The 23,601-nt window shown below is 37.3% G+C and overlaps 1 protein-coding gene across 3 annotated transcripts in view; it reads left to right on the plus strand.

Annotated features, from left to right (window-relative positions):
- Marchf5 (membrane associated ring-CH-type finger 5) overlaps nt 1–18,077 on the plus strand; it is a 45,763-nt gene extending 27,686 nt beyond the window's left edge. The window contains exons 3-7 of one of the 3 annotated variants that reach the window (XM_033766654.1): nt 6,145–6,275; nt 14,018–14,201; nt 14,352–14,518; nt 14,987–15,047; nt 15,385–15,467. In XM_033766654.1, coding sequence (XP_033622545.1) covers nt 6,145–6,275; nt 14,018–14,201; nt 14,352–14,518; nt 14,987–15,025 — 521 coding nt within the window. In that variant the 3' untranslated portion in view covers nt 15,026–15,047; nt 15,385–15,467. Of the gene's footprint in view, nt 1–412; nt 569–6,144; nt 6,276–14,017; nt 14,202–14,351; nt 14,519–14,986; nt 15,048–15,384 lie in introns of all 3 variants that reach the window. The other 2 variants (XM_033766655.1, XM_010632099.3) reach the window with 2 other exon arrangements.
- Nucleotides 18,078–23,601: the final 5,524 nt, after the last annotated feature.

The following is a 23,601-nucleotide window of genomic DNA, read 5'->3' on the forward strand; positions in this document are numbered from 1 at the left end:
ACTTTTTTTTTTTTTTTTTTTTGGTACTGGAGATAGAGCTCAGGACCTTAAGCCTGCAAGGCAGGCACAGTGCCACTGAGCTCATTCCCCAGCACTCCGCTATACTTTTAATTGATTTGGTTGTTTCAGTATTATTTCATATCTTTGATAAAATCTGTATTTGTTGAATTGGGACCATATAATTATTATTTTTAAAAATATTTTAATAACATTGAATCAGCTGCTTGCCCACAGAGTGCTGGGTTTAGGTCCTGTGATGTTCCATTTCCCTATGAAACAGACTAAAGTTTCCCAACATACGGCCAAGTACCATGTGCTAAGATAGCTTTGGCCTGGAGGGTCCTTGACAATGATGCCAATCATCATCAGAAAGTATTTTTTAAGCACCTATCTGTACATGGTTCTATCCTAGGCACTGTACAAAACGAGTTAAACAGACATGGCCCCTGCCCCTTGGGAGTTTTCAGTCTAAGATGATGCTGACATGGACAGACATAAAGGATATTGAGACAACTGAGCAAACATTGAACGAGACCATAAAGTACTAACACTATGCACAAGCAAAGGGGTAAGTGCATTTTGTGGGATAGTGTATAAAGGAAACCTCACGGGATATGAACAGGGTGGGGTAGAGAAAATAGTGAACCTCCATTAAAGATAGCTTAGTTTTTACCAGAAAGTTGAGTTTTCATATAGGCTTAAAGTAGGAACGGAACATTCCAGATTTAGAGTCCAACAAAAAGACTTGGAGTGAGGAGATAAGTTTAGAACTATACTGTTGAACTCTCCGTGACCTCAAAAATCTATAAATCTTCATGGCATTGAAAACGCAGTTGGTGTTTTAACTTAGCAAGTTGGCATTTGAGTTGGGTCTAAGTCAAAACCAGTTCCATGCAAGGCTAAAAGCAGACAAAACTACTGGGAACCTGAATGGCTTCTGTGAACAATCTGTTTTTCTTGTTAAATCTCTCTAATAAACTGTTAGCGACAAAACAAATTTAGAATTCATGGAACTGTTTATCTTCTCAGGAACTTACTTTGTCTTGAGAAGCAGTTGTATGTGCTCATTATGTTAGGCATTTTAACATTCAGACAAGGCATAGAAATTACATTTTTCAAGAATTAGGGCATGACAATATAACTCAGTGGTAAGGTACTTGACCAGCATGTGTGAAGCCCTAGGTTCAATCCCCAGTACTGCAAAGAAAAGAGTTGGTTATAGTTGGTTTTATTTGTTGTTGTTTGGTCTTTGGTTTTGGTTTTGGCTTTTTTTTTTTGAGATAGGGTCTGGCTTTGTAGTCCAGGCTGACCTTGAACTTACTATGTAGCCCAGGCTGCCCTCAAACTCAAGGCAATCCTTCTGCCTCAGCCTCCTGAGTGTTGGGACTACAGGCATGTGCCACCACACCCGGCTCATAGCTGATTTTGAAGATACCCTTGTTCTGAGATAATAGGCCCTGGAGAGTTCTGGGTGTTATAAACAGTGCCAGCATGTTTCAACACTATTATCTATCTGCCCTTCAGTCATTGATTTCTTAAATTCCAGGGTATATAATTTGTTTGTGTTTTGGTTTGGTTTCGTTTTAAGATAGAATCTTGCTGTGTCCCCTAGCTGGCATCAAATTCCTAGGCTCAAATGATCCTCTTGCCTATCTTGGCCTCTTGAGTAGCTAGAACTACAGGTGAATACCACTGTACCTGGGCCTTTAACAACAGTTTAGCTGTAGACTTGGGTTTGAATCACTCCAATCACAAATCCAGTTTTGCAGTGTCCATTAAATAAAAGTAATAACTTCTTTTTCAGTAGATATGGACTATTAAGTTTCTCCCCAAATGTTCAGCTCAGTTTTTGATATCCTCTAATCTGAAATAGAAAAACTTGAATTTACCCCATATATTAGTATATAGTTAGTTGTCTTTATAAGAGCTGCTTTATTGTACCAAGGAGTTCAAAATAGACTTCCTTTTAATTGCAAACTTCTCTAATGTTGTTATTGGATTTTCAAAATTTATGTTTATACAAAGCTGCTTCAGTTATCATCCATTAAGTACAGTACTGTTGAAAACATAAATGAAGCCCAGCAAGACATTAAAAATGCAGTAATAATGCCTTTTTAAAATTTGAGACTTTGGGCCAGGGATTTAGCTCAGTGGTTCCACTCCTGCCTCGCAAGCGCAAAGATCCGAGTTTAATCCCCAGTACCAAAAATAAAACAATAAAATATGAAACTTTTTTGCCCTTAGATATCTAACTTATGTGATACATTTTTTCATACTTCTTCCTATTAGTGTAGAGGTTTTCAAGGGCTAAGATAGTGATGGTGAACCTTTTAGCCTTCAGTGATACCCACAGCCTACTGTGGCACACGTGTCATAGGTTCACCAGCGCAGCTCTAAGATCTTGTCTTTCCCCATTTCCCATAACTCTCTGCTGTAATCTGACAATAAGAAGAATCTAGCAACTAAGGCTGTTTTTCTAGGATTATGACTCATGGGACTGTAGCTCTTCCTAAAAGAAAGAGTATAGGTTAGGAGCTATCATCCAGAGGATTTTAGTCATTTGTTCTTACTTACCAAATAACCTGCCTAATCTTTAGCATTTAGAAATTACCCCCCAAAGGTACAATTTAATATTCTAAAGCTATGTTTAACACTAGCCATTTATTCTTCCTTCTAAATACTGAACCAACCTTGGACTAGTTTGTATGGCAGTGCCTTGAGTTAGGCAAAGTAACTTAAGACAAAAGCCAAAACAGAATTTTCTCAGAAAAAAAAATTGAATTAGTTGCTATAAAATGCAGGCTGTATATTCATTTTACCTGGCATATCTTTTGCTTATAACAAAGAACAAGTACAGAATTTCCTAAAGGAAACACTTAAGATTTTTTTTTCCTTCTGTGAATGAAAGAATTCACACCTAATGGGTCAGGAAGAAAATTGAGCTCATTTTATTAGAACTTTCTATGATCTTTTGAGAAAAAACAGTTCAGACCCGTATATTATCATTATTCATGACAGGTAAAAATAATAGTGATAGGTTGCTTTTTAGTAATTATACTTTCATCCAAATATTTAGTTTTTTAAAGAATTACATCATTTCACTCCTTTAGTGGATGGTTCCAACTACTCTAAGTACCATAGTAGAGAATTTAGCAAATCCTTTAGAGTCATAGGAACTTCGGATATATCAATAAAGAAAGCCAGACGATAATTCTGTTTTGGAGTTTATGTTCTAATGTAGAAGTTAGCAAACTTTTTTCTGTAAAGAACCAGATAGTAAAGGAATCAGATTTTGTATATGGTCATTTTCCGATAAAACTGTTTGCAGAACAACCGGCGGGATTTGGCCCAGGGACTAAAATTTCCTAACCCTTGTTCTAGTAAATCGAAATTGATTGAATAAAAAAATTAGAGTATGCTAAGTGATAAATGCTTTAGGAAAAAGAAAGAAAGCAAAGTACATAATCAAATGAGTTTGATGAGGTCTAGAGGTCGGAGGGTGGGCCTCACTGAAAACAGGAACCACCAAAGAAGACTGAAAAATGAGTGGTCAGAAGAAAAACAAAAGATGACCGTGCCCTGGAAGTGCACTGGAGCACCATATATTGAGAAGAAAAGGTCAGATGTTGATGGGGTCAGGTAAGAAACTGAGACTAACCATTGGATTTAGATATGTAGAGGTTATTTGTGGTGTCCTTGAGCACTTTGGGTGGAGAGGGTTCCAGAGAATTAAACATGGACAATTCTTTTCAGGAATTTTTATGCAAAGGGAACCAAGAATTGGAGTTGTACAACAAGAAGGATCAAGAGAAGAGTTTGTTTGTTTGTTTCTTAAACAGAAGAAATAATAGCATGTTTTATTTGATGGAAATAAGCCAGTAAAGAGTGGCGGGGGGTGGGGGGAAGGATACAGGAGACTGGGAGAAAATTACTGGAGCTGTGACCTTGGGTTGATGCCCTAGGGAATGAGGTCTAGTTTACTACACATGACATCAGATATGTGAAATTTTGGTATAAGGGTAGAAGTTGGTAGGCACTTTCTTGTGGCTTCATTCTTTTCTGTTTAAAGAATTATCAAATAATATGGAAGCTGAAGTGCAGAAGTTTTATACTATGTACAGCAGTGCCTCAGTTCACAAATACATTTGTTTGCAAAAAATTCAGCTCACAAACACAAGTGTTCGACAAAATTTTGCTTCCATTCAAAAACTCCACTTTGGGTAACAACACGACCACGACCATCTTCCCCCAAATTGTAAAACAAATTAACTCCATAAACCAAGAGGTACCACTGTGCTTATAATCTTTAACTTCTAGTATCAGCATTTGAGGGATCTTTGGCAATCAAGTTTTGTTTTTCTTGTTTTGTTTTCTCTACCTTCTGAGAGAGTTATGAAGTGAACCCAGTAAATAAATGTATTTTCAGAGTTAAACCCTAAATTATGAGATTAAATAATGCTGCATGTAATACGTGTTGTTATCTAAGACACTAAAGAAATGCCAACTGTAATTAGAGGATGTAGAGTCAGTAGGCACTAAATTAAGCTTATTTTGTGTCTTTAGCCCCAAAAGATACCATAGCTTTAAATGTTACAGAAGTTAAAGCTTGACAGTATTAAGTAGATATGCTACATTTAAGTAACAGGCCCTTCAGTATCTTCCCTAATATTTTCTTTACTTTGCAACATAGTGATATCATTAGTGATCAGTGAGAAGTCTTCATCAAGTGTTCTCTAGGTTGATTTGATCTCATATGTTTAATTATTTTATCAGATTATTTGTACAATGATGATAACTGCTTTTGTGTATAGCATCCTTTACATTGTAGGCCACTGTAAGATGGGTAATAAGTCATACATTTCTAGGAAAATGTCTGAAGGAATAGTTTATATAAAGAGAATGTTCAACAAAAATAATTACTAAATCCAGAGGTTTTATGTATTTTTGATTCAACTTAGATGTCCAGTTCTTTGGTCTTGCATTGAATAAACCCAGACTTTCACTTTTGAAAAAAAAATTCTGGAGCTGGATTACAGTATTTTGGGCTGCTGGGTGTAGTGGTGCATGCTTGTAATCCCAACTCTGGAAAGCTGGGGCCAGAGGATCACAAGTTTGAACCTAGCCTGGGCACTGTAGTGACAGAGACTTTGACTCAGAATAAAAAGAAAGGACTGGGGATATAGTTCAGTGTGAAGGCCTCAGTGAAGTTCTGTCACCAGAACTGAAAAAAAAACATTTTATATTGGGCTTAATGGCAATTAGTAGAATACCTTTAAAATAGTAAGCATATAATAAAAGCATAATTGGCACGTATAGCCATTGGAATGCTACAAAAAACTACACAAAATAATAATAGTAATAAAAAAGCTTGTTAGATATACTACACTAGGGCCAGGAATTTAGCTCGTTCTGCTACCTGCCTCACAAACACAAGGTCCCGAGTTCAATCCCTGGTAAAAAAAAAAAAAAAAAAAGAAACAATACTATAATAAATGTAACATATTGAAAATCAAAGTAAAACAATTTTGTGTAACTACAAGAAAATAACTTTGGCTACTTTTGCATACTCTACCAAGATACACAATGAATGAATCAATGAAGTGATACTCTCACCAAATACATACTACACAATTTAATGGTTGCCAGAAATGTCTGAAAGGGGCAAGTTAAAATGACCCTTTCTGCGGTAGCCATTGTGATTGAGAGGGAAGTGACAGGACTATTTCCTTTATAAGAAGCAGCTGTTTATAAGGCTGTAATTACAGGTTCAGTAATAAAATTTGAATAGTCTTTATTTCCTCCTAGAATTTAGAAAGTAATATTTAGCTATTGATGCAAATGACTGAGAAATTCTATTTAATTCTGAGTTCCTACCAAATTTAAAGCAATTATTTTTAAAACATTAGAGCATTCAACTCTATAAAAGAATTTTAGATCTATAGAAAATATTGAACAAGTTTTGTTTTTTTGTTTGTTTGCTTTTGAGACAAGGTCTCAAACTCTGGCCTCGAACTCTCAGTGATCCTTCTACCTTAGCCTTCTGAGTGCTGGGATTACAGGCATGTGCAACCATGCCTGGCAGTACAAGTCATTTTTTAAAAATCCACTATGTTTGAAACTTTACTTGTTTTCTTTGTGTTACAGGTCCAGTTGTCTACGTCTTGGATCTTGCAGATAGACTGATCTCAAAAGCTTGTCCATTTGCGGCAGCGGGAATAATGGTTGGCTCTATCTATTGGACAGCCGTGACTTATGGAGCAGTGACAGTGATGCAGGTTTACTATTTCACTCTCTTCAGTAATACTGCTTTTAATGTGAAGATCTATTAAACATTTTAGGAGTTACGTTATTATCGTGGTTTTATTTTTTTAGGTACCAGGGATCAAACTGGAGACCTTGTTCTTGCAAGGCGTTCAGTAGAACCAGTGAGCTGAATCATCATGTTTCTTTTTTTGTTGTGTGTGTGTGTGTGTGTGTGTGTGTGTGTGTGTGTGTGTTTGGTACCAGGGATCAAACTTAGATCCTTGTGCTTGTAAGGCAGGCAGTAGCACCACTGAGCTAAATCCCCGACCTGGTTGTTTTTTTTTGTTTGTTTGTTTGTTTTTAAGCAAAACATTTATTGGTACATTTTAGAAATACATAGTGATAATATTCATCATAGGAAATATGTACCTGTACATGATATACCTTCTTCATTTTTCCGCCCTCCCCCTTTGACCCCATGTCCCCTCCTTATGTACAAAAGCTTTTTTCCATTTGTTTTTTTCTATTTTTTTCTTGTCCCTTATTTCCTTTCCCCCACCCCCTCCCTTATTCCCCTTCTCATTTGAACATTTTCTTCCCATTTCCCAATGTCTATTATACATTTTAGTCCTTATTTCCACTTTTGGTTTCTCATACCACAGAAACAGTGCAGTATTTAAACATGTTCTGATTTATTTCACTTAAAAGTATGGTCTCAGAATCCATCCATTTAACTATAAATGTCTCAAGCTCATCCTTTTTTATGGCTCCATTATATTAAAAAACTACATCTTTGGCCGGGCGTGGTGGCGCATGACTGTAATCCCAGCACTCTGGAGGCTGAGGCAGGAGGATTACTGTGAGTTCGAGACCAGCCTGGGCTGAACCTAGTGAGTGCTTCTCCCGAGTGCTGGGATTACAGGCATGTGCCACAAAGCCCGGCATTGGTTGATTTCTTGACAGCCATTCTTTCTAGAGTGAGATATAATCTCATTATTGTTTTATTGGTATCTCTGAAATGACCAGTGATGTTGAACATTTTTTCATGTACTTATTTTTTGTTCCTACTTATTTATCTGAGAAGTATCTATGCATTTCAGATGCCCATTTTTAGACTGGGTATTTAAATGGGGGGGGGGTCTGGTTTGGTTTTTTTTGTTTTGTTTTTAGTTCTTCATATATTCTAGATAGTACTCCTTTGTCTAAGGAACAGCTGGCAAGTATTTCTTCCCATACTGTGTTGTCTCTTCACTCTATCGTTGGTTTCTTTTGCTGTTGTTGTTGTTGTTTTTTTTTTTTTTTTTTTTTTGGTGTGGGGGGGGTTTGAGACAGGGTCTCACTGTGGAGTTGAGACTGACCTGGAACTCGCTGTGTAGCCCAGGCTGGTCTCAAACTCACAGCAATCCTCCTGCCTCAGCCATCTTTTGCTGTTTTTTAATAAGATTACATCCGAGTTATTGATTTTTTGTGATAGTTCCTGCGCAATTCAGGTTTTGGTCATAAAGTCTTTGCCTACACAAATGTCTTTGAGAGTTCTATATTCCAGCAAATTGTTTCTGTTTTAATATTTAGATCTCTGATCCATTTCAATTTTAGTTTAGTCCATGGTGAAAGATATGGGTCTAGTTTTAATCTTTGGCAAGTGGAAAGCCAGTTTTTCCAGCACCATTTATTAAATGGCTGTCTTTCTTCCAGTGAAGGTGCAAGGCTCCTCTGTTAAAAATAAGGTGGCTGAGTATGTCTGGAGTTGTTTCTGCATCTTCTGATCTCTTCCATTGATCCTCAGTTCTGCTGTTTGTGTGTGTGTGTGTGTGTGTGTTTTGCCAGTACCATGCTGTTTTTATCACCATAACTTTGTAGTATAATTTCAAGTCAGGAATTGTGATGGTCCCTGCCTTGCCTTTCTTGCCCAGAATTGCCTTTGCTATTCTAAGCCTCTTCTGGTTCCAAATGTATTTTAGTATTGTTTTCTCTAATTCTGTGAAATATGCTGTTGGAATTTTGATTGGGATTTAATTAAATCTGGTATAACATTTGGCAGTATGGCCATTTTCATTATATTGGTTCTTCCTGCCCAAAAACAAAGAATATCTTTCCATTTTCTGCTATCCTCTTTGATCTCATTTTTTTTCAGAGCACTGTAGTATTTAATATAGAGGCCATTTATTTCCTTTGTTAGATAGATTCCTAGGTATTTTATTTTTTTTAGATGCTATTGTGAAAGGGATTGTTTCCCTAGTTTCTGTCAGTGAGTTTGTTATTTGTGTACAGGAAGGCTATTGAATTTTGAGTGTTGACTTTGCATCCAGCTATACTAGTGAATTGGGTTATTAAATCAAGAAGTCTAGTGGAGTTTTGGGGGTCTTTTATGTAGAGTATCATGTCATCCAAAAATAATGATAATTTAACTTCTTCCTTTTAAATCTTTTTAATTCTTTCTCTTGCCTAATTGCTCTGGCTAATGTTTGTAGAACTATATTGAACAAGAGTGGTAACAGTGGGCATCCTTGTCTTGTTCCTGATTTTAGAGTAAAAACTTTCAATTTTTGTCCAGTTAGTATGATGTTGGCTGTTGGTTTGTCATAGATGGCTTTTATCAGATTGAGATAAAGATTATCTATTCCACTTTTCTGTAGGGTGTCTATCATGAATGGGTGTTGGACCTTGTCAAATGCTTTTTCTGCATCTATTGTGGTTATTATATGGTTTTTGAACAAGATTAATGGAGAACAGATCCTTCTCTCTACCAAGATGCCTATATGCTATGTATTGTCCTCAACAGAAGTTATCTTGTCATAGGATTGCTATATTTCTGAGCTTTCTCAACATAGCTAGAAAGTCTGTGGGTTTTTAAATTAACTTTTCTGTTCCTGAAGCAAGTTATATTGGCCTTGGGCTTTACTGGACCTAAGTCACATAGGTTGGTCCCCAAAACTGGATTTCTGCGGATCTATTGTGATTTCACCCTTTTTCATTCCTGATTCCATGGATTTGAGCCTTATTTTTCCTTTTTATTGATAAGGTTGACTAAGGAGTTGCCAATTTTATTTAATCTTTCAAAGAGCCTACTCTTCAATTCATTGATTCTTTTATTGTTTTCTTAGTGTCCATTGCATTAATTTCTGCTTTGATCTTTATAATTTTCCCACTCATACAAGCTTTGGGCTTGACTTGCTCTTCTTTTTCTAGAAGTTTGAGGTTCAGTATTAGCTTGTTTATTTGAGCCCACTCTGTTTTCCTTATATGGCTAGTCACTACTATAAATTTCCCTTGTATTACTGCTTTCATTGCATCACATAAATTCCATATGTTGAAAAAAAATAATTCCGGTATGTTGTATCGACATTATCATTTAATTGAAGAAACTGTCTAATTTATTCTTTAATTTTATCTGTGACCCATTGGATGTTCAGGAGGATGTTACTTAATTTCCATATGTTTATGAAATTCTTGTGGTTTATTTTGCCTTTGATTTCCAATTTCATTGTACTAAAGTCTGTTAATATGCATGGGATAATTTCAATTCCTTTGCATTTATTTAAGCATATTCTATTAGCTAATATGTTGTCTGTTTCGGAGAACATTCTGTGTGCAGCTGAGAAGAGTGTTTATTCTGATATTGTGGGGTGGAACACTCTGTAGACATATAATAAGCCCATATGTTCAAAAGTTTGGTTCAATTCTAATATTTGTTAATTTTTTCTAGTTGATCTATTTGTGACAGTACAGTTTTGAGGGTTCCCTATTCCAATTGTATTAGTGCTAGTCAGTCTTCGCTTGAAATCTACTTTGTCTACAAATAGAATAGCTACCCCTGCTTTTTTCTAAGTTTTCTGTGGCATGGAATATTGCTTTCCATCCTTTGACTTTCATTCTCTGAATTTATTTTTAATTAAATGTGATTCTTATATGGAGCATATTGTTGGTATATTACTTCTTGGTCCATTCTTCCATTTCTTTTTTTTTTTTTAATTGAGTTTATTGGTACATTTTAGGGATACAGTACAGTTACATTCATTGTTGGGATCTTGTACCTCTACATGACAGGTCTTGGTTCTCATTTTTTCCCTTTGTCCCTGTCCTCCCTTCACCCCCTCCTCCCCTCCCCATTTACAACCACTTTATTTCCATCTTTTCACATTCTTCCATTTCTTTGGTGAATTGAGACCATTAACATTGATGGTTACGGGCCTGGGATTTAGCTCAGCGGTTCGGTGGCCTGCCTTGCAGGCGCAAGGATCTGAGTTCAATCCCTGGTACCAAAAAAAAAACAAAAACAAGAACAAAACATTGATGGTTACAACTGATATATATTGAGTTATCCCTGTCGTGTTATTTTCCTGTTTTGGCTTCCTTCTTTCCTCCTCTGTTTAATTTCTTGCCTGGTGGGTTCTTTCTGTTGGGGTTCATGGAGTTGTAATCCTTATTGTCTCTTTCTAGAATATCCTTCAGAACTCTTTGGAGTACTGGTTTGTGTTCCTGAACTTCTTCAGGTGTTCTTTTCATGGAAATATCTTATTTCTCCATCAATTTTGAAAGGTAATTTTGTGGGGTACATCAATCTGAGTTGGAAGTTGTTTTCTTTTAGGATTTGAAATACTTTACTCCAGGCTCTCCTTGACTTTAGGGTTTGTGTTTAGAAGTCTGCTGTGATTCTGATGGGCTTTCCTTTATAGTTGATTTGTTTATTTTCTGTAATAGCTTTTAATATTCTGTTCCTGTGTTGTTTGAACTGGAATAACTGACCAGCTCCTGCATGCAGTCTGCTGCATCCACAGTTGCATTCCATTGGTTACGTTTCTGGTGGAGGCCTCTGTAAGGTCACCAGTAATCACCATGCATCTTTAGGTTCAACCCATCTGCCCCACACCATGATTCTGGACTGTGGGACAAAGTGCTGCCTCCTACCTCCCTCCTTTTCATTGAAGTCTCTCCCTCTCCCCGTGGACTCCCAATTCTTGCCTCACAGACCCACTTCCCTCCTTGTCTTCCCCACCTGTCATGGCTTTAAAATAAGAAAATAGAGCTGGGGATTTAGTTTAGTGGTTCCACCGCTTGCCTTGCAAGCACAAGGGCCCAAGTTCTATCCCTGGTATCTAACGCACACACACACACACACACACACACACACACTCTCTCTCTCTCTCTCTCTCTGTCTCTCTCCAAGAAAATATATAAAAAGCTATTTAACTCTGAGCTATTCTTACTTTCCTCTTCAGGTAGCCATTATAGTTGTGTGTGTGTGTGTGTGTGTGTGTGTGTGTGTGTGTGTGTGTGAAGTCTCACTATGTAGTCCAGGCTAGCCTTTAGCTCACTATGTAGCTGGCTTCAAATTTATAGTGATCCTCCTGCCTCAGCCTCCTATGTGCTGGGACAACAGGTATGTCATACCACACCCAGCCTGGTTTTTGTTAATTTTTGAGACGGGTTCTTACTGTGTAGTTCAAGCTGGCCTTGAACTCACCATGTAGCCTCTGCCAACCTTGAACTCTCAGCAATCCTCCTGCCTTAGCCCCACAGGCCTGTATTACCATCCTGTTGCTATATTCACTATATGTTTCATATATATTCTTCCACACTACTTTTTATGTGTTTATAAGACAGAAATTAACATGTTTTGTCCTCTACTATTTTCCTCCCAAAGAAAACACCCCACTCCTGTACTGATTGAACCCAGAGCCTTGTACTTGTTAGACAAGTGCTCTACCAATGAGCTATATCCCCAACCTTTTTATTTTATTTTGGGACAGTATCTCTAGGGTAACACTAGATTGCCCAGGCTAGCTTTGAACTTGCAATCCACCTGCCTCAGGCTTGCAAGTACCTGAGATTAACAGGTGTACACCCCCACACTCTATGCAACCATCTTTTTTTCATAGTGAATCTTGGAGATCTTTTCACATAAATATATAGAAATCTGCATGGCATTCTATATAGAGAATTACAACAATATACTAACTAGTCTGTTGGTAGCCAGTTATTTCCAGCCTTTCACAGTTATAAACAATGCTAAAGTCAGTAATTGTTAGCTAGGCATGGTGGTGCACGCCTGTAATCCCAGCACTCAGGAGGCTGAGGCAGGAGGATTGCTGTGAGTTCGAGACTGGCCTGGGCTACATAGTGAGTTTCAGGTCAGTCTCAACTACATAGTGAGACCCTATCTCAAAAAACCAAAAAATAAAAAATAAAAAATAAATAATGTCAGTAATTGTTAAAGATTAAGGATATAGTTGCAAGCCCTCTTCTTTCTATATCTCTTCCTAAAATATTTTCATCTATCTTCTCTATTCCTTGGGTGTTTAAATCTGTGTCTTTCACACTATTCTTTCCTTAAATCCAGTTTTGTAATTGCAGTTTGACTCTTCTTTAATGACATTGTGATTTTATACTAAGCATTATTGAGATCAAACTTGTCTTTTCTTCAGTTAGAAACCTTAACTTATTCCCCATCATAATTTCTCTATCTTTTTTGAGACAAGATCTTGATGTGTAGTTCAGACTGGACTTGAACTCGTCATGTTGCCCAGGCTGGCCTCAAACTCAAAGCAATCCTCTTGCCTCAGCCTCCTGACTTTTGGGATTATAAGCATGTCCCACCATACCTAGCTAATTTCTATATATCACTGATTTCTACTACTTTCCCATCTAATCAGTTTACATCCTACATTCTTGGAACTATGTTCTTTCTAGTTCTTAGCCCCCATCTAGTCTACTAAACAAAGCCAGTAATTTTTGTTCATTTTGATAGGACTTGGATCCGTGGCTGCCTTCTTCTGTAATCTTTCCCACTTGTTTTGTTATGTCTCCTCTTGTACTTGGATGGCTTAAGGAGGCTTTTGATTGGTTTCTCTGGCTTTATTTCTACCTACCCTTCTACCTACCCTTCCAAATGATTCTTCCTAGAATGCCTTCAACTTCTTACTCCTTAGCTTAACATCTGTACTACTTTAGGTAGTGATTTTCAAGAGCAGCTCTTAAACCAAGCATCATGGCACACAATGTATAATCCTAGTCCTCAGGATCACCATGAATTTGAGGCCAGCCTTGCCTACATAGTGAGTTCAAGGGCAGCCTGAACTACAATGTGAGACCCTGTCTCAAAACAACAAATCAAAACAAAACATCAAGAGTATCACTTAACCTCTAGATTGTTTCATAAGTAACTTAGTATTTAACTCTCAGGCTTATGAATGATGTAATTTGCTTTTGTACAATATATAGTGTGCATGGAAGAAAAAGGAATAGAGGATATTGGAGCTAATATTCTAGAAATTGGATTAACCCATCTGTAATGAGCCTTCCACCTGGAAAGCATATATTCTACCACTGAGCTATACCCTTATCCCTGAGAAGGGAGTTTTTTGGCCATCTTCTGAAGGCCAGTCCAACCCTTGGCACGTTAGTCATCTCTTAGAGAGAAGAGCAGGGATACAGATGTTCTTTTAGAAGACAAGTAGGACCTAGAATTATTATAACCTACTCTAACCAAATCAAGTAGGAATGGAAGCAAAAACTCATCTCCATTGAAATGTGATCTATGTGATAAGCCATTGTGAGAGCTTTTTTATTCAATGTAATATAAAATAGCTTAGAAACTTTTCCTTGAATAAAGATATTTCTTATAAATCAAGACCAATAGGTTTTCAGTTTATTTTAAAAGTTTATTTCTGTATTCTTTTGAAATTAAACATTTCTTACAAAATGAGCTGAGCTCAAACTTGTACCATTTCATTAGATAAGGAAGTGAATCGAGCAAATACTGTCTGTTTCACAGGTTGTAGGCCACAAAGAAGGGCTGGATGTGATGGAGAGAGCTGACCCTTTATTCCTGTTAATTGGACTTCCTACTATTCCTGTTATGCTCATACTAGGCAAGATGATTCGCTGGGAGGACTATGTGCTTAGACTGTGGCGCAAATACTCAAATAAACTACAAATTTTGAACAGTATATTTCCAGGTAAGAACCTGATTATGGGTATAAAGTGCATAGCAAATTAACTGTAGAAGAATCACAACATCCGTTTTTAGAAATATTTGAACAAGTCTTTTTTATTCTATTAATACTAATGCACTGCATTGTTTTTTATTTGTTTTTTTTTTCATCTAGGAATTGGGTGTCCTGTTCCTCGAATTCCTGCTGAAGCTAATCCTTTAGCAGATCATGTCTCTGCCACTCGAATTTTGTGTGGAGCCCTTGTCTTTCCTACTATCGCAACAATAGTTGGTAAACTGATGTTCAGTAGTGTTAACTCTAATTTACAAAGGACAATCTTGGTAAGATGGCTTTTATAATATTTTCTTCAAGTGGTGTACAAAAAAGAATGAACTTTGTGTTTTAGAAAGGAAAGGGAAGGGCCAGGTTAGCTCAGTGGTTTCATTGCCTCCCTCGAAAGCACAAGGACCCGAGTTCAATCCCCAGTACCACCCCAAAAAAAAGGGAAGAGGACTATGTAAATACTTGGTTTGTGGCTCCTAGTCCTTAAATCTTTATTTGACCTCATTGTCAGCCACTAACTTAAGTGAAATAAAAGGTTGAGGAGCCACTGTGACATTCTGGCTTTCTGGAACTATTTTGTGGATACTTTCTCTTCTGGAATATGCATGAATCATCACACCCCTCCTTGCCAATTGAATTATAGTAAAGAGTTTCTGTTGTTTCAAACTCTTAGTGGTACAAATTCTAAGACAAACAGTCTCACTGTGAAACATAAATCAAACTTCTTGACTTCTCTGTGCCTATAGAATAGAAACGGTCATGGTAGCTACCTCAGTGAGGATTAAATGAGATACGTACTGGCACATGGTAAGCATGCATGTCATTTATTGTCAGTATTATTCCCACATTCCTCCTTTTGGTGGCAGTCTGCACATAGTGCTGTGGCATTCTCCTTTCTATATCAGGATTTACATAGAGCTGAGTGGAAGGAAGATTATTCAGATAGGATAATGGAAAAACGTATCTCTTGTCCTTTGTTAACTGTAGTGTCTGTCTCCCTATCCCATGCCCTAGTAGAAAAGAGAATGCAGTCATCTGGATTAATTTAGCATCAAAGCCTATGTCTTTTGTGATCTAAATAAAATTATTTTTATCATGTTTCTCCAAATTGTGTTATAAAGTGCTAACTTTCTTTTTATTTTAGGGTGGAATTGCTTTTGTTGCCATAAAAGGAGCATTTAAGGTTTACTTCAAACAGCAGCAATATTTACGTCAGGCACACCGCAAGATTCTAAATTATCCTGAGCAAGAAGAAGCATAAAACTGTGACTTCTGGTTCTTTTGCAATCCTCCCATCCATATGAGTCTGTCTGGTTTTGATTCCATCATTAGTGCACTAGTGGAGACTTGTGATAAGCTGCTGCTCCTATATTTTTAACAAGTATAATAAAACACTTAGGGCAGGAGAAATCCTCTCAGTAATCATGGAACCTAAGGATGTGATTTGTTTTCATTGTTTTGTATGTATTACTTTTAAGGCAGTCAACTAAACCGATATCTTAGCATGGTAAACTGGATTCATATTTTCTCCAGGCAGAAATGTAAAGATCAATCTGTACAAATATAAAAACTCACATGCTGTTTTATTCTGATGCCTCTTTTGTACATGCTTGTGTTTAGTGTTTTCTTGGAATCAGTAATTTGATGAAGGTACTATGAGGATTTTTCTCACTGGCATCATTTGATTGCATACTAAACAGAAATATGTTAATATGAGAAATGTAAATTAGTTATGAGTAAGTAACAAACCAAAAATGTATGTAAACATTCAAATAATTATCTGAAAAATGGAAATCTGTTGTTTTCTTTAATCCATGTGATGTTCTCCGAAATGTATATGGTAAAAGTTCACAGGGCTTCCAGATCACTTTTTCACTATTAAATTTTATTTATACAATGTTGATATGTCATACTTTATAAAGTAATTTTGACTCATAGTCTTGATTACCAGTGTGTGTGACTGTCTTTCTCATCAGGTCCGTCGATCTCTGGAATGGGATTTTAAAATCCATATTTCTACAAATTAGAGCTGCCAGTTTATCGTAGTTTGAGCAGGAAATGATTTGCAAAAAAACAAAAATAAAAAATTATTTTACTTTGCCCTTTCAGTTATTCAGATATTTTTTGATCACCTCTTTGCCCCAGCACTCTGAGTACTATCGATACAGTGGTGAACGAGACAAACGTGGTCCCAGCTCTCACAGAATTTACAGTCTGGTTTCACCAGACGGGTAACCAGTGGTGAATAAACCAAGGCAAGGTCTGGAGCTCTTCATTTTCATGTCAGTCGGTGAGGAGCTAATTATGAAAAGAAAGATGTGTTGAGTAAATTTTGAGGTTGTTATTTTTGGCTAAGTCGGTTTATTATAGAAAACCAATACTAATGATTTTAGATTGTAATTATTTGTCATATTGATAAGGCTAGCACCTTAATCATTGTTTTAACTAGTTTTGTATTCATTTTTCAAAAGCATATATTTATTTTTAAGCCATCTTCTAATGTTGTTCAGCAATCTAAATGGTGTTTTGGGAATTTTCATTAATTAAAATTTAAAATTTTAAAGATAGTCCCCAGAACCCTACTTTTTGGTGCACAGTACCTAATGCGTGATAATAGTAAATGTTTCCCCTTACTGGTAATTGCCACTCCTCTTTACAGAGCGTAGCAAATAGACGGGGCTGTGTTCGATTGTAATAATATGTATTAATTTTAGTAATTAGTGACATCTTTGTGTAGTATGAATGTCTTAATTCCGAGTTGATAGTGTTAATATGAATGACTGTTGAACATTCACAATTATTATTTCCTGGGGGAAAAAGGAAGATTTGACCAAGTGAGCCTTACTGAGAATACTGCTACTATTCTAAGGGGAAATTTTAAACCTGTGATTATATATATAAATAACTTAGCTTCTATAGCTGTAACTATAAAGTATATTGGCTTTGAATTTTTCAATATGAAAAGATATATTAAATAGACATTTCCCACATAGTTTTGTTATATAATAGAGCAGTTCTTAGGCAGCCTTTTCTGAAGTTGCATATTGCCCCTTATATACTACTACAATGCCCACTCTGGGGAATAGCTGCTGGGTTTTATTGGAATTAAGGCCCATGAAAACCAGAGAAGGAGCAACTCTAATCCTTTGGGGGCCAGAGGGAGGGGTTTCAAGGGTTACGGGGAGGGAACTACAAGTGCCTAAGGACCAAAGTGACCTCTAGCCCTGAAACAATAAAGAGCCTTAGCTCAAGAAAAACCGTGTGCCAGCTTTCTAGGAAGGTGGCCTGCCCCGTCACGAAGCAACAGAAGATCACAGGCAGACTCCAAGTTAGACGGACCTACATTCAAATCCTAATTCAGTTTAAGTGTGACTTCTCTTCATCTCTGATATACACAGTAATAATTAGAATGTCTTTAGGGTTAACTGAGAAAAAGCATTTTAAGCCCCTAAAGAGTAGTATTTGTTTCTTAATTGCTAAATAGTCTGTACTCTAGGGAAAGGGAATAAAGAGGTAAAAAAAAAGCAGTAGAGTGCAAATTCAAGAGATGATACAGACTTTTAGGGTGGATGATATATTTTGTGTTTTCCAGTTTCTTTTCATATTGCTTTACTGTATCATTTATAGAATCTTTAATGTTCTAAACCTCTTATAAAATCCAGTGGCAAATAGAATTTTTTTCTTTGCAGATGTTAATTTATCTACATTTAAGTGGCTGAAAATGTTGTTCATCATTACATGATTATCAAATAACTGTGAAGAATATAAAATTAGTGACTTAATTAGTCACCGCCTTGCTAACTCTGCTGTAATTTTTTTAAACGTCTTGTTTTAATATAGCAGACTATCTCAGTACTGGCTGGATTAGGTTGAATAAAGAATTTTTATGTTCTCTAGGTGTACTTTGTCTTTTGAACAAATTCCAATTCGTTAGTTATGTACCTATTATTTTAAAATCAGTTACCAAGATTCTAGTGAGACCTACGTAAAAATTTGAATTTCATTTAAAAAAATCAGGAGTGTGGCATATGCTTGTAATCCCAGCCCTTAGGGAGCTGAGGCAAGAGGATCATCATGAGTTCAAGGTCAGGGTCATAATGAGACCCTGCCTCAAGAAACCAAAACAAAACTATATAGGAATTGCTCTTAATTGTATATTCAGGTTAGCCTAAATTCTGAGTATGTTCTAATTAAAATGTGTCTTTCCATGCTCACCATCAGTTACATGGACTAAGTATAAGTAGACAAGATGTGGAGTGGTCTCGTGCCACGGGGCCTTAGAAGAGTAGTTACATGGAGTCAGTTCCTTCCTCTGAGGTGACAAAAATTTACCTTTCTGAGGAAGATTAGGACATCTATTCAAGGCCAGCCTCAACTACATAGTGAGATCCTCCAAACAAAAAAAAAACAAAACAAAACAAAAAGCTTTTAGAGTAAACCCAATAAAGGCCCATGATCCATGAAAGTTGATTGTATTGCTTTGGGTTTTTTGTTTTGTTTTTTTTTTTTCAAGTACTGAGAATCAATCTCAGGACCTGCACTTGCTAGGCAGGCACAGCACCCCTCACCTAAATCCCCAGCCCTGTTTCATTATTGGGGGGGAGTTTTTTGAGATAGGGACTCTGTGTGTAGTTCAGGCTGTCCTTGAGCTGACTATGTAATCCAGGGTGGCCTTGAACTCATGGTTATCCTCCTCCCTCAAGCCTTCCAAGTGCTGAGATTACAGGTGTGCACTACTACACCCAACTATTTTATCGGTTTTAAGCCATTTACCCACATCAGAGAGACACACTAACTGAAGAAACAGCATAGTCCTGGATGCATAGTCTAGCTGATAATTAGGGCACTTTACTTCTCAGGCCCTCCATTCTAGGACAGAGTTTGATATAGAGAAGCTAAGCAGTTGTGCCAATTTAATTGCATAACGGATTTGGCCATAAGCCTTTGGTTCACTGAAATTGTGGTTGCTGCATCTCTGCCACCTGCCACTTCTCTTCCCCAGGCATGTACGTTAGAAATGGCCAAAATGGTGAGCAGTCCTATTTGTTTCCTGAGCAAAGGGAAGGGAGAAGAGATTTGCAGCTAAATACCTGTAGAGAAGCCTTGCAGACTACAGACTAGTTCATCATTTTGATCAATCCTACATGTGTAACTAAGCATCTTACTGATAACGTGCCCAAGTTACTGTATATGAACAATACACTAATAGTTTATTGGCCACCAATATACCCGAGGTACTGTACTAAGTTGTGGAACAGACTTAGCAGAATAAGCCTGCTTTGAGAGATTTAAAATCCTAAAGGTGCATATAATAAATATTGTCACCACAATGTAAGATCTGTAAGGGTGGGGGGTTTGCTTTTTTGTTACTGTCCAAGAAGTAGTACCACAACCATGTGGTAGGGACATGATAAACATTCTGAAGTTTGCAGGGAAAAGCAACCATATTAAAATCAAGGTATTTATCTAGTGTTCTGTTGTGAGTTTCTAAAAGTAAATACAGCTACTAGGCATAATGGCACACACTTATAATTCCAGCCACCCTACAGACTGAGGGCAAAGGATTGCAAGTTCAAGGCCAGCCTGGGCAATTCAGGGAATCTTATCAAAATGAAATTAAAAATGGCTGTTGGATGTAGCTCAGCGGTAGAACACTTGGCTCACGTGCAAAAGGCCCTGGGCTCCTTACTCAGGGCTGGAAAACAAACAAAAAAAAAATTATACCTGACCTTTTCTCCCATTGAGTTATATGCCCAGCCCTAAAGCAGCTTTTTTTTTTTTTTTTTTTAAGACGGTCTTGCTTTGTGGTTCAGGTTGGCCTCAAACTCAGGGTGGTGATCTTTCTGCCTCAGCCTCCCAAGTGCAGGGATTACAGGTGTGTGCCACCATGCCCATCATAATCAATTTTAAATCAAATAAATTTTGAAGGACAATCCACAAACCCTTTGAAAGAATAATAAATGGTATTGGAAAAGCTGAATTTCAAGTTGTCAAAGATAAAAACTAGATCCATATCTTTCACCATGCACTAAACTAAAATTCAAGTGGATTAAAGATACAAATATTAAAACAGAAACCAACTTGCTGGAAGAAAAATTAGGTAAAACTCTTGAAGATATCAGCATAGGAAAAGACTTTATGAACAAATTCTCTATAGCACGGGACCTCATCTTTTAAAAAGTGTCTACACTGCCAGAGCAACCATAAGCAGGGCTAAGAGACAACCCACATGGGAAAAAATTTTTACCAGCTATTCCTCAGACAAAGGTGAGCATACATGATAAGGAGTTATTTTTGGAATATTATCTAGAATATCTAAACTCCAAAAAATCAGATCCCCTCAAATATAAAGACCCAATTAAAAAATGGACATCTGAAATGAACAGACATTTCTCAGGCAAAGAAGTAAAAGCACATAACCATGAAAAAATGTTCAACATCACTGGTCACTTGAAAGATGCAGTTGAAAAAACTGAGATTCCATCTCACTCCAGAAAGAATGGCTGCTATCAAGGAATCAATAACAAATGCTGGTGGGGTTGTGGGGAGGTAGGAACCCTTCATTGTTGGGAGTGCAGACTGCTGCAACCACTGGAAGTCAATATGGAAATACCTCAAAAAACTAGGAATAGAAGTCCCATTTGACCCAGCCATCCCTCTGCTGGGTATCTTCCCACAAGAATTAAAAGAATCACCACAGTGATGTATGTGCACCCATGTTTATAGTGGCACATTTTGTAATAGCTAAAACTTGGAAACAACCCAATTGCTCATCAACAGGAGACTTGATAAAGATATGGGTTTTTTTTTTTTATATAACATGGAGTAAGTCACATGTATAAATACCAAATAGTTTCTCTCATGTGAAAAACTAAAAGTGTAATAAGGATCAAAATGAATAATTGCTCTTGTGTAATGGGAAGAAAAGGTCTAAAAGAGCAGAGCAAGTGGGAGGGGTAGGGGAAAGGGAAAACAAAAAATGTGAAAAGGAGAAGCATGGAAACAGTCTAAACAGGAAAGATGGGAGGCAGTGAAGGGAGGGTAAAGTCATGTAAAGGTACAAGATCCCAATGATGAAGTAACTATTGTATACCTAAAAAGTACCAGTGAACTTAAGATATATATATAGATATAGACACAGATATAGATAAAGACCAATGACATTGACCTGGCCACTTCAAAATGTCAGTTTCTCATCATTAGCATCTGGAACCAGCATGAACAACAAACATCTGCCTACCAGCTCAGAATACTGCACTGAGTTCAATACCCAGAACCACCAAAAAAAAAAAAAAAAAAGATTAACTCAAAACCTGTGGACTCAATATCCACCCCCAAGAAGGATAATATAGCTATAAAGTCAAATAGAAAAACATAGGACCTTTTCCCAACCAAATTTTTTTTTCTCCTCAGCCAAATTTAAAAACACTATTACCGGGCTGGGGATTTAGCACAGTGGTTCCAGTGCCTGCTTTGCAAGGACCCACGTTCGATCCCCAGTACCAGAAAAATAAGTAAATAAATAAAAACACTATTACCATCTTATTAAAGAAGAATGGGCATTTCATTATCTCCATCATTAGGAGAATTTGTCTGTTGTTTTGTATGTATATTTTTGAGACAGGGTCTCACTATGCTGGTCAGAATGGCATTAAACTCACTATGTAGCCCAGGCTAGCCTTGAATTCACAGTGATCCTCCTGCCTCAGCCTCCCAAATATTGGGATTACATGTATATGTTACCAGGCCTGCCTATCTATATTTATCTATAGTACTGGGGATTGAACCCAGTCCTTCATACTGAGCTGTATCCCTTGCCTTTTTTATTTGGAAACAGGGTCTCCCAAACCATTAATTGCCCAGGCTGGGGTTGAATGTGGGGTCCTCCTGCCTCAGTGTCCCAAATTGTGGGGATTACAGGTGTGCACCACCACACTTGGGTGTTTTAATAATACATATTTACCAGTGTTTTAAAAATTAGCTGAATAAATTATACACCAAAAAAACCTCAGAAGTACCGAACTTTATAATTCACAGATTTTTGCAAAGTGATCACATATGCCATACTATCAGCAGTCATGAGACAAATCACACTCGTTATTTGAACAGGAAAAATATACAGTGATTATTGACAGGCGATGGTACACTCCTATAATCCTATAATACCTGTTGGAGATGCCTGTAGTTAGTGTCTTGCCTAGTGTATGACAAAGGCCTGAGGGGCAAAACCCTAAAAGACAAAACTAAGAGGGCTGGGAATGCAGCTCAGTGGGGCCACGCCTGTCTGGCAAGTGCAAGGCCCTGAGTTCAATCCCCAGTACCAAAAAGCAGGGCATCAGAATGACCAATGCTGGTGCAACCATCAAAGGCCCTGGCCAGTCCCAGGCACTGAATTTTACTGACAGTCAATTGGGGTAAAGACAAGCTGCATGCAAAGGCAGGGCTGTGTGTGATTTTTATGGAAATTAATGTAGACAAGGCTCCTAAAAGACAAAACATTCTCAAATTAGATACAAAATAGACAAAATATATGGTTGCAATTAAAACATTGTCTTTTTATTTAAAAGGTTTCAGTTAGAATTTGGGTGTGAGTTACTCTGACCTTGGCACCTAGGCTTTGGCCAGATTTACTTGTATAAACAAGCCAATTGTAGAGTTAACTCTTTGCAGTTTACAGTGCTTACAGCCTGCTTTAAGACTTAATATTACAGTCTCCCACAATACCTGCCCAGCTAGGAGGCTGAGGCAAGAGGATTGCAATTTCAAGGCTAGGCTGGGCAATTTATTGAGAACCTGTCTCAAAATTTGAAAAAGGTTGGGAATATGTCAATGGCAGAGCACTTGCCTAGTATGTGTGAGGCAGGCCCCGAGCTCAAACCCAGCATCCCTGACGTCCCCTCCAAAAAAATCTGACAATACATGAGAAACCTAGTAACCATAGAAGATTTGAGAATTTGATGGAGGGAGATTAGAAATAGGAGCAGGATTATTGTTCCATTTTATTTTTTTCCTTAGCCATATAAGTATTTTTTTGTTATAACTGGGGATTAAACTCAGGGCCTTGTGCAGAATAGCCAAGCATCCTACCACTCTGCTATATCCCCAGCCTTCTTTATTTTTATTAGGACAGGATTTTGCTATGTATCCAACGCTAGCCTCGAACTCAACAATGATCCTTCTGCCTTAGCCTTCTGAGTGCTAGGAGTATAAACATGTACCACCACATTAGTTTTGTGGGTTTTGTGTTTTAAGTAAACTATCCAAGGTTACATTCTACCCTCATGAAGTTACAGCCTAGAAGAGAGGACAGAATGGAAAACAAGTATGGAGTGAAAAGCACAGTGACAGAAGGTAGAGGTAG

Source organism: Fukomys damarensis, unplaced genomic scaffold, assembly GCF_012274545.1.
Source record: "Fukomys damarensis isolate Sample0158 unplaced genomic scaffold, DMR_v1.0_HiC HiC_scaffold_20, whole genome shotgun sequence".
Lineage (NCBI taxonomy): Eukaryota > Metazoa > Chordata > Mammalia > Rodentia > Bathyergidae > Fukomys > Fukomys damarensis.